Genomic DNA, 11,852 nt, shown 5'->3' with positions numbered 1-11,852 from the left:
TTACTGGAGCAGATCGCCAGGTCATTCTCCCTTGGAGCCACTGGGTGAATTTGAACCACCAACCTTTGGGTTAGCATCCGAGTGCTTAACCAATGCACCGACAGGGCTCTGGAGCTTTAAATCTCATACTTTAAAATATGCTCCAAAATGTGTATTGTATTTGAAATTATATTACAAATCCGGTGAAATGGACTTTTCTTCTTTTCATGTACTTCTGCCCTAGTTGTTGCTACTATAAGTAAAACCTCTTTGTGAAGGGAAACTTCAGCAGCTGCGGTTCATGAGTAACTGATTTGCAAGCAGCCTCCCTATTAGATAACCCTACACAAACATCAAAAAGCTTATGATGACATTAATTTTTAATAATTCCAAGTGTTGAAATTTTATGCATTGATGAGTATTTGCATTTTCTTCTCACGTTTATATTTTCATAACTTTTGTGATGGATTTCATGTGAAGTTGCTTCAGGGCTCATGAAATTCATTCACTCAATAAACATAACAGGCAGTGGGGGTAGAGAAGTAAAAATACCTGGTCCCTGCCCTCAAGTAGCTTGCTATCTAGTTGGACAAGAAAGCAATAAGAGTAAAAGACAAAAGAAGAAAACAATAATAAAAGACAAGAAAACGATAACCCTAGAAGGTGATAAGTGCACGATAAGTGAAGTTCCCAGTGTGTAGGTAGATGTGTCCTCAGAGGCAGAATGAGTCGACATAAATACTCTGATCCGTGGTCCATAGAAAGGGGCTACATTTCATTGTAAATGAAGACACTGGAATTCTGGGTTGTACATGAGTGTTAGTGAGCCTGGCTAATATTAGTGAACTGCCAAGATACAGAACTGCTCTCTGTGTGCTGGCAAGATCTGATTTCTGAGCTTTTAAAGTGGGTGTCATGGGAGTCCCTGGGTGGCTCAAATGGTTGAGCACTTGTCTGATAGCCTACAGATAGCCTACAGGTGGTGCGAACCTACCCGGAGATGCACCAGAAGACAGGCTGGCGATCTGCTTTTGAAAGCTCACAGCCTTGAAAACCCTATGGAGCAGTTCTATTCTGCACACATGGGGTCGCCATGAGCTGGAATTGACTAGACAGCAACTGCTAACAATATGGGTGTGCAAAGGCTGAGTATGACCACAGTAATGCGTTATAGTCAGTTTACCATTTCTAGAAGTAAAAGCATGACTGTAACTTGTAAAGGAATTCAGAAAGCTGACTTTCAGAATAACAGGGACATGTTGAAATGATTTTTAATTATTTGTAGCTTGAGTTTAAATATTAATAGGTGTGACAAATTTTTACTCTACTTTGTTCATCCTGGAATTACCCTAAGTATATGACTTGTGTTTGCATGTTCTTTTACCAGAGCCCATCCCTTTAAACTATTTTTTTCTCATGCATTAGGTGAAAGTTTACAGAGCAAATTAGTTTCCCATTTGATAGTTTATACATAAAGTGTTCCATGACCTTGGTTTCATTCCCCACAATGTGTCAGGACTCTCCCCATTTTCATCCTAGTTTCCCTGTTTCTTTTTGTCCTGGTTTTCTACCCCTTCCTGCCTTCTCATCTTTGCTTTTGGGCAAATGTTACCCTTTTGCTCTTATATAATTGTTATGAGCATGTTCCTCTCGGGTTTATTTTATGGGCCTGTCTGTGGTTTGGCTAAAAGGTGGTCTCCAGCAGGGACGGATTATCCTGTCAGCAAAGTAGGTATGGGCTTCACTGTGTTTACTTAGTGATGTGTAGTGCACACTGTCACCTGGGCTTTACCACATCTTTGCTGTGGTGAAACCCAGGTGACATTGCGTACTACCGATTAGTAGGTAAGCACAATGAAGCCCGTGTGTACCTTGCTTACTGTAAACTGGTGAATACCGTGCTTACTGCTTAATTCACCCCTGGCTCCGGGAGTGGCTTCAGTTCCAGTTCAGAAGGGTGTCTCAGGGCCATAGTCTCGGGGGTTCCTCCAGTTCCTGTCAGACTAGTAGGTCTGGTCTTTTTTGTGAATTTGATTTTTTGTTCTACATTTTTCTCCCGCTCTGTCTGGGGCCCTCTGTTGTGATCCCAGTCAACCAGAGCCCTTTTTGAAAAAGCTTTTTTGCATGGTTAATGGTCTTTCACATTTTAATAAAGTATTTGAATGTTTTTATTTACCTAATTTGTCTTAGAATATGCCTTTAAAAATTATTCAGAGACAGATACCATTCAGATACTAAATAAAGCATCAAGGAAGGCCATCTTATATTACTGAACTGATTTCCTTGAAAAAGATAAGTGCTTTTCCAATTTTGCCCCTGTCAAACTTTCTAGTTAATGCGCCTACCCCCCTGTCTTCTCTTGCTGGCTTTTTATTCATCAATTTCCACCCCCTCCCCTTTTTCTTTCCCAACATGAGCATCCTTGCCACTTTCCAGTACATAATAGCTTGAACCTTTACAGAAAGGTCATATCCTTGCCATATCTAAAATATGCCCATGCTAACATATACCTGTAAGATGCTGAGTCAAGGTAGAAAAATGCACATATATTTCCAAGCTTACACCACTCTTCAGAAAAAGAAAGTGTGTCAGCAAGCCCATAAGGAACATGATGACTTGGCAAATACTTGTTCACTTCCTTGGAAATTTGTTCTTAGGAGATAAGGTCAGTAGGGTGACAAGCTTGGGTAACTGTCTGTTTGGCTGTTACAGGCAGAGGACCTTTGCGGTAGTGCAAAGGTGGAATAAGTCTATAGAGAATGCCTCTGATTCAGTCCTCTGGGATAAATAAAGGGCTGGACTTAACATATTCATTGTGGTAGAATGGAGAAAGAATCAGCTTTACAATCTGTTAAAAATGTTTAGATATCAGCTTATATTTTATTTGATTCACTTTATTGAGCTCACAATCCAGTCTATTAATAATAAAACCCAGCTTTTCCCTTGAGCATGTCAAGGTTACCAGATGCCTGGTATCCCTGTTAAACCAAACCCAGTGCCGTCGAGTAGATTACGACTCATAGCGACCCTCTAGAACAGAGTAGAACTGCCCCATAGAGTTTCCAAGGAGCGCCTGGCAGATTTGAACTGCCAACCCTTTGGTTAGCAGCCATAACACTTAACCACTACGCCACCAGGGTTTCAATTTAACTTTGTCACCTGTGTTTGCCCTTGCAGTTAAATGGGATAACAGTAAGTTGCAGTTTGCACCTAGCGGTGAAGTTAAACTACCCAATTTGGACACTGTCACAATTTGGGGTCACTGGCCAAACTTGAAGTAAAAGGCTGAATTCCTGTTAGGTTACTTGCCTTGTAAATGAATATATGAATATTTTATGTAGAAAGATATAACAAACCTGATTAACTGTCTTGATAGAGCCTATCAGTATATGGATATTATACATACACATACACAGAAATTGGACTATTATTTCACAGGATGACAAAAGGAGGTACCATGCTTGGCGCAGTGATTAGGAGCTCAGCTGCTAACCATAAAGGTTGGCAGTTGGAATCCACCAGGCACTCCTTGGAAACCATATGGAGCAGTTCTACTCTGTCCCATAGGGTCACTATGAGTCCGAATTGACTCGATGGTGACGGGTTTGGGTTTTTTTTTTTTTAATGCTCAATATTGGACAGAGAGAATAGAAGCAGAAATGCATGAGACCAGAATTTTCTTTTCAGCTTTGCCACTGATTATCCATATGACCTTAAATAGGTCATTCTGTTTGTTATTGCATTTACCAAGGAGGAATAATAAAGTCTTCCTCACCTCACAGGATTATTGAGGTACTAGAGTTGCATGACTTTGAGATAGTAATATGCAAAAATCTCTTATCACCTTCAAAAATGCTCTCAATGTGGGAGTACCTGCCCTTGGACTTTTTATACTCTTAGGGTGGTATTTTGAAAAAACAAACAAACAAAAATCCCTGGGTGATACGAGTACACCCCTCCCTCAGGTGATACTAATAGGCCCCGTTGTTTTATGCTGATGGGTTGTGCTGAGACAATCAAGGTTCTCTTCTGCTGCATGAATCTTTTTACTGTATCAGTGTATATATTGGAGCCCTGATAGTGAAGTGGTTAAGAGCTACGCCTGCTGACCAAAAGGTGGGCAGTTCAAATCCACGGGCCTCTCCTTGGCAACCCTATGGGGCAGTTCTACCCTGCACTATAGGGTCGCTATGAGTCGGAACTGACTTGAAGGCAACGGGTTTGGTTTGCTTTTTGTTTGGTACATATCAGTGAATAAAAAGGCAGCAGGGTGTTTTGCAGTGGTACAAATTCCAGGATTCCATGCAAGTGTCAGTAACGGGCTTTGTGGACTTCTCTGAGCCCTACGAATAAAAACACCCAGTGCCATCGAGTCGAATCTGACTCATAGCGACCCTATAGGACGGAGTAGAACAGCCCCCTAGAGTTTCCAAGGAGCTCCTGGCGGTAGCACTTAACCACTACACCACCAGGGTTTCCCCCTACGAATAGCAAGTTGAATTTTGGAAAATCTGTCGGGTGGCTTTCCAAGGTATTCTTGTTAAACCAAATCAAGCCAAACCAAACCAAACCCAGTGCCGTCTTCTTGTGAAGAATACATGTCAAGTGGCCATGTAATTGCCCAGGATGTAGGGTCTCACAGAAGCTCCTGTTTTTCAGTCTTTTCATGATTGCTTCCGTACACTGATTTTTTCCAATACCTTTGGATGCTATGGTCCCCTAGTTCTCCCCCACCCTTTTTTTGCAATTCTTTATTTTCTTCCGACTGCTGAGAAAGGCACTAAAAGAAGAAAGAAGCCATAGCCTAGTGGTATTTAAATTTGCAGCAGTTCCTATTCTTTGTTTATGAAATGGTCATTTGTGTCAGAGATCCTATTTGTATGAAAAATAAAAACGAAGAGATGCCTGTCTAGGATTAGTGCTTTTTTGATTTCTGAACCTACATTTTTAAGATGACTCGGTTTTATTGTTCCTTGTTAGAGAGCCACTTTCCATATCTCAGGTGACCAAGCTGACTTGAGAATGCAGTGTGGCGCAGGAATAAAATGAGACACAGTGTTCATTTGCAATTTTATTTTTTAAAAACGAAATATTCAAAGTACTTTTTTTTCTTTCAAATATCGACACATAATGTTTAACTTTAAGTATTTACAGCATGTTGTCGCGATGCTCTTGTAGAAAAATGCATGCTTCTGGCCTGAAAGCCAGAGCAAAATGCAAAAGACCATTTAACTGCAGCCAGAGAACATGAACCTGTACAGTATCCAGTCACTTTTCAGCACAGGAATGAGAGCAAGAATACAAAATTGGAACCTATTTTTTCCTAGCAACATGGCTCAGGCCATTATAACACAATTTTCAGTATGATTAGAACCTCTAACTGTTGTTATATAGAAACCGAAAATCTTGGCATACACTGTAAACATCTTTACTTCTCATGAGAAAGTAAGCAGCTAAAAAGAATATTTTTTCTGACATAAAGGCTATACTTCTCTTTTTCTCTTTCTCTCTTACTGATGCTTTTGCCAGACGAATAGTAAAGATTTAGACATTGTCATGATTCATACAAGTAAAATAGTTTTCAAGGACACAATCTGATATACTAACATTTATTTAAGAGGTTAAAGTCCACCACTAAATCTAAGGAAAGATTTTTTTTTTTAACGGCCAAACACATTTCCTTTGACAAATAATGTAAGATGACAACTGCCAAGACAAAATCCACAGCAAGTTTAACTCTAAGTATTTTCAATTACTGCTTAGGAAGTAATTTCTTCTTACACACAGTACTATATTTGGTCCTTAATAGCTTTCGTATGAAGGACACACTGACATAACAGTCACTATTTTGTGGTTGAATTCTTTGTTGTTGTTTTCTATTTTTTTGTTTTGTTTTGGTTTTTTTTGTTTGTTTTTACAGAATAAAAATCCTTACAGAAGGCTGTGGAAGAGCAGTCTGAAATCGGAAGTACTAGTCAGGTCAGCTACGTGTGCGTGAGTTCCTCCAAGAAAACAAGAATGTTGCATCCAGTCTGTAGCCTTCTTCTTGTCCACAAGCTATAACACACTCCAATTTCTCCAAAAGTTTCTTTCAATACTCGTGACTATGCTTTTGCTTCCATTACACTGAACTCCAGGACAATTGCCCTTACATGAACACACCTTTATAAATATACTTTGCCCTGACTTTCAGGTGGTATTACAGTGGGGCTTGGTCTGATTAAAAATAAATTTGAAAAAAAAAAGAGTAGAAATCAAATGATGGAATGCTTGAAACTGTATCAATAGTGATGAAAAAGAAAAGCCTTATGAACATTATAACTTAATTTTATAGCTCTCTATGTAATTAACTGGGAATTCCAAATTATACATTGTCAAATTTGCATACATTTGGCTATGTTATATATAATGTCTTATATTATATATAGTCTATATATTATAGATCTTCTAGATAAATTGACAGTAAAGGACGTGCTTATTTTATACATTATTTTGCTGGGTTAAAAATAAAACATATGCTATTTATATGGCAAGTGTTTTTGCTGAGAGTATGAATTCAGTTTTATTCTCCTTTCTTTCAGGAGCCATGCTTCTAACCAATCATGATTAGAATGACGACTAGAAATAAATGTATTTAAATGTCTGTTAAACTGTGACATTTTCGGCTCATTTGGGTTTCTAGACTATAGTGCAAGAGTCAAAACAAAACAAAACAAGAAAGCACAAATAAAATGGGCCTAACTAGCAAAAAGAAACAACCATGGAGACAAGTTTTCTTCACAGGAGAGTCCAACTACTGTGCTCTCACCTAACTTGCTTGAATGGCGTCTGACTGTCCAGTGTCAGCCACCTATGTCTTCTGGGCATGAGAAATTGGTATATTTCTCATATAAAAGCTTTTCCTTTCATCAGGAAACGGCAATGAATGGTTCTTTCATTAATTTAACCTTCAGAACTACAAGTCAATGGAGGCAGTCTTTCTACTCAGCTTAACTGGAAGCAATGTACGCAATATCTCCATGTTCTTATTAAGAAATGCCAAAATGTTTCTCTTAGATTTACTACTCATTAACGCTATTGTTTTTCTTTCTTCCCCAAAGCTTGGGAAGTGGTAAAGAGAACAGTAATAGTTCAAGGCAGTATTAAAACCACAGCTGTAAGTGATAAAAAGTGCATTTCCTGAACATAATACAAATAAAACTTTAAGAAACTAAGGGCACAAACTAACTAAATGTTTATTACAAACTAGAAATGCACAGTTCAAGGTAATTACTATTAAGTAAAAGCTTCAAATATTTGTTTCTAATGGATATTTAAAGCGGTTTGAAAATGACACATCAGTGAATTGCAAAAAAGTATAATCACTTAAAATATAAGCAAAATAGACTCTAATATTGATATCCTGGATTAGTGATAAAATACACCATCACATTTATGAACGCACTCTCTATATACAGCTCATAACTTCTTTTTCCATTGATTTAAAAGAACGTCAGAGGTTCTAAGAACTTAAGGTCCATTTTTAGGCTGGTGTGGAGGTATTCAAATGTTCAACAAGTTTGTTAGTAATTTAAAAATTCCATCCTGAATAAATACTGTACCATTAACACAGGCCTGATTCAGGAAAAACCCAATAATATGATTTAGTCTGGATTAGCAATTTCTTGAGCTAGTGTGCTTCCAAACAGAGAGATGAGTTCAGCATGAATTCTCTGTCTCTCTCTCTGTCTTTTGGAATGCACGTGAACCCGAAGGTTTTGAAAATGAAATGTTTGAATTCATCTTCCCTTACTCTCTGTAGGTCCTTGTGTAGGAGGAGCCAGACTCTTTAAAAACCTTAACAGGAGCCTGGATCCTGGCTTTGCATATTTTCAAACAAACTGTCATCACAAAGCAAGGCAATGACCCCACACTGCATTTAGATAGTAGCTGGAAAGAATCCAAACTGTAACATCCCATCATAAATTCTCCTTCAGACATAGCCAATGTCCAGACTTGGTGATGAAAGTGCTGAAGCCAGCTCAGGGGAATTTTCTACAGGCCGCATTGTGCTGTCATGTATTTTCATTTGTGGTAACTTAAAATTACCCAGCATTTTACAAACTGTCTCTTTGTCACTGGGCACAAATCTCCCAGCTCACCAAGGGGCTTCTTTCCCTGCAGGATTCATAGAGTTTGAGAAACTGCAGCGGATATTAATACTGATCCTGACCTTTTTTCCCCAACTTTTAAATTGTCACAAAACAAAAGATCCCCTCCTGGAAAATTGTCGGTTTTTTCCCTAGGTAGGAGAGGTGATTAAAAAATAAATAAATAAATGGGTAAAGACAGAAAACTAAAAGAATTAAAAAAAAATTAAACCATATAAATTAGGTTAATAAGAAATAGTCTGCCTCTCTTGAACTGAAATGTTTAAGATTGGAAAAGCCAAACTAAACCCATTGCCGTCAAGTCAATTGCAGACTCATAGCGACCCTAAAGAACAGAGTAGAACCGTCCCATAGGGTATCTAAGGAGCGGCTGATTGGTTCGAACTGCCGACCTTTTGGTTAGCAGCTGTAGCTCTTAACCAGTGCGCCACTAGGGCTCCTTAGATTGGAAAAGGCTCACTTAATTAAATTTTTCGAATATGGCTGGGGGATGTTCAATAAAGAATGGTACATTTGAAAGAGAAACCTAAATGGGCTGAAACAATGAGGCAGCGCCTACCGTGATGTTTGGTTTGGTACTTTCCTTTCACCTTGTACTAGGCCTATTTTTAAAGGTTTGGCTCTTATGAATTTCCACAGTAGTTGATGTGTTTATCAGCATCCTAGGCATGTATGCCTGCTAAAGCCTTATTTTTTTTTTGTACCAGAGTCATACTTCTTAGTAAATTACCTTTCATGTGCACAAAACCATTGGATTAGTGTATAAATACTGAATCACTCATGTGAAACTATGACCAAAACACACCCTATATATAAATGAGAAATTCCTACCCGGGTTAACAAAAGTTATGTTTACATGACGCCAATACATCTGGACAATTTGGTAAAAAAATTTTTACCAAAACAGGTTGTGTGGGAGAGAGGTTAAATTGACCAGCTGCTTTGGTATCATGTAGACACAAGCAAATAGTGGCTATTGGGTTTGGTTACCACACCCACAGGGAAGCGCGGTTGACAGAACCCAGCCACCACACGCCAAAACACAGCACAACAACATGGCATTTACTTGAACAAGCAAGGAGGAATAATAAGGGAGGAGGGCAAATGGGTTCTGACTCTAGGAGATGGTTGCTGAGGACATTTTACACTTGTTTTTAAGTTTCCTATAACAGATCTGGAAAATGTGAAAGGGCTGGCAGTCTTTGGAAATGCAAGGTTCAGATACTATTGGCACCACCTTTTAAAACAGCCTGCAAGTTCTGCCAACGGTTAAATATGAAACTTTGTGTCACAATAGATATAGAACCTTGGGTTCTTTCTATATATTTGAACATATGCATGGCTCAACAAATTTAAAGTGGTGCTTTCTGAAAAAAAATTTTTTTTTAGCCATTTGAGTTCTACTTGTGTTATTTTGAATACTGCCACACAAGAACTAAAAATCTTTGTCATTTCTTAAAGAGGTTAAACAAACAATATTAAAATACCATCTTCCGTCACATTGAAAGGCAGTTGGATATGTTTTTCCTCCATATTTATATATACAGAGTTCTGATCTAGAAAACCAATACAATAAACCATTTTATGTTTTAAAAACAGGCAGTCTTTGGTGACGCAAAGGCAGAGATTTTTTTTGTTACCTCCTGCCTATTTCGCTCTGTCTCATAAAGTGAATATTGTTGGCACTGTCAGAAAGTTCTAAATACTGCTCAACAGACAAAACAAAATACCCATCATAACCTTGTACCCTCCCAGTGCTCAGAAGCTGCTGCTTTTCCCCCTCTGTCCATGCCCGAATACCCTCTTCCCCTTCTTGCAGCCTTCTCTGTTCCTTAGTCCAGGCCTGGGCCACAGCTCGAAGTCTGGCAATCTCCAACACGTGGTTCTTTTCCTCTTCGACAGTTGTCCCATACCGGATGTTGAAGCACAGAGCTCCGTGCTGGAGCTGGATATCTGCAAACCGTCTAGTCCTTCCATTCAACACAGAAGTCATTTGGGATACAGTGACATTGACACCATTCTCCAAAATCCGCCTCCCCCCAGTGTTACCGATCAGTACCAGGTCTTCCTCCAGAGATCCAAGCTTAATGAAGTAGTGAGTGTCCCTCCCCTCTATGGTAAAATGGAGGTTTTCCAGGTAATGAGCATTATTGAGAATAGCAGCAAGCCGCCTGCTATCTTCATTGGCTACTCCTATAATATCGGCTGTGACTATGCCATCCTTGATGGCAAATTTGATACCTTTTCCAAAAACAGAAGGGACAGCAGCAAACCTTGGTTGTTTTCCTCCTTCAAGGCACCGTCCATCACTATACTGGGGAGTCATAGGAAGCTGGTCCAAGGAAATGAAATTCCTGAGCTGTTTCTGCAGCTCACACTGAATACCCAGGATAGTCTAGGAAAGAAAAAAAAAAAAAGGCACAGTGAAAATGCAGTGCAGGGTTAGGCACCTGCCATGTGGTTGGTGCTCAGGAAAAACAAAGGCTTGCAATGTTGCTTCCTCCTATCTTTAATTGGCCGGTGACTGACTGAAAAACGGGTCACATTTGGAATTTCTCCCTCAGAGATTTGGAAAAGAAAAGACTAACAACTGACTTGATCACCTGGCATGTATTTCTTAATATCTTGATTGAGTTGAGCATAACGAAATAGCTTCAAACTTGATATCAGAATCTCAGAGCTAGAAGGTGCTTCAAGTTAAGTGGGTCCAGCTCCCCCAAAACAGACATTTTATTTCACCCGTTGGACTAACACTATTATTACTGTGTGTAGAGTAATACATTAAGCACAGTGAGGTATAAAGAGATGTATAAGGCATGGCTTTTGCCTTCAAGTAGCTTATGACCTTATATATGTCTATGGCAAATCTGAAAGAAGTTCACCGATGTTTTTCTGTGGGCTTAAGTCACTGAATTCTATGCGTAAAAGATGTTGAAACGGTGAATGCTTTTGTTATACATATACTCACCACGATAAAAAATAATTAAAAGAATGCTTTTACTATGGAAATTTTCAAACATACTAAAAAATAAAGAATAATGATCCTCCATGTACCCATTACAAAGCTTCAGCAATTATCAACATTTTGCTAAACTTGTTTTCTAGGACTTTTCATTACAAGGAACATTTACATATTCTACATATTTTAAAAAAGGGATAAGCCTGTTGCCCGTTTAGAATTTTCTTTTTCGTATACTTTTTTATACTTAAATATCAAGCCCTCTTACTCAAATTTCAGTTTTATTTTGTTAAAGCCAATTTTTTCCCCAAACGCAGATATTCCTATTTTTTTTCAATTGAAAAAAAAAGTTGCTGTATGTTTCCATTTGTACATCATACACCTGATGAAATCATCTGTTGAATGTTGAATGCTTTTGGTATTCCTTTTTCCAGACTATCCCTGGAGTATTTATCATTCTGGCTTCATTTCTCTTGTAGGTTCTCATATACTTTATCAGAATAATTTTAATGATTTTATCCCCACGCTATTAATGCACTATCCCCTAAATGATTTTACAGTTGGCAATCGGATGTTTTGATGCTTCTTAGTGAACAATTGTCTTTACACAGATTCCATAATTGACCTTGGTAGCCCGTTCTGGAATTTGAAAAGTTCCTTTTTCTTCTTGTTTATCTGTCATAAACCAAAAAAAGGAAAAAACCAAACCCACTGCCGTCAAGTGGATTCCGACTCCTAGCGACTCTATAGGACGGAGTAGAACT

The 11,852-nt window shown here is 38.6% G+C and overlaps 1 protein-coding gene across 8 annotated transcripts in view; it reads right to left on the bottom strand.

Annotated features, from left to right (window-relative positions):
• Window positions 1-5,044: 5,044 nt before the first annotated feature.
• The window catches only part of TENM1 (teneurin transmembrane protein 1), an 893,898-nt gene continuing 887,090 nt past the window's right edge, over window positions 5,045-11,852 (bottom strand). For all 8 annotated transcript variants that reach the window (XM_049871612.1, XM_049871606.1, XM_049871609.1 and 5 more), the window contains one exon: window positions 5,045-10,524. In XM_049871612.1, the coding sequence (XP_049727569.1) occupies window positions 9,766-10,524 (759 nt within the window). In that variant the 3' untranslated portion in view covers window positions 5,045-9,765. The remainder of the gene's footprint in view (window positions 10,525-11,852) is intronic.

This window comes from Elephas maximus, chromosome X (genome assembly GCF_024166365.1).
Source record: "Elephas maximus indicus isolate mEleMax1 chromosome X, mEleMax1 primary haplotype, whole genome shotgun sequence".
Lineage (NCBI taxonomy): Eukaryota > Metazoa > Chordata > Mammalia > Proboscidea > Elephantidae > Elephas > Elephas maximus.
Note: the sequence above shows the minus strand (reverse complement) of the source record. Positions and strands in the feature narration are given on the sequence as shown.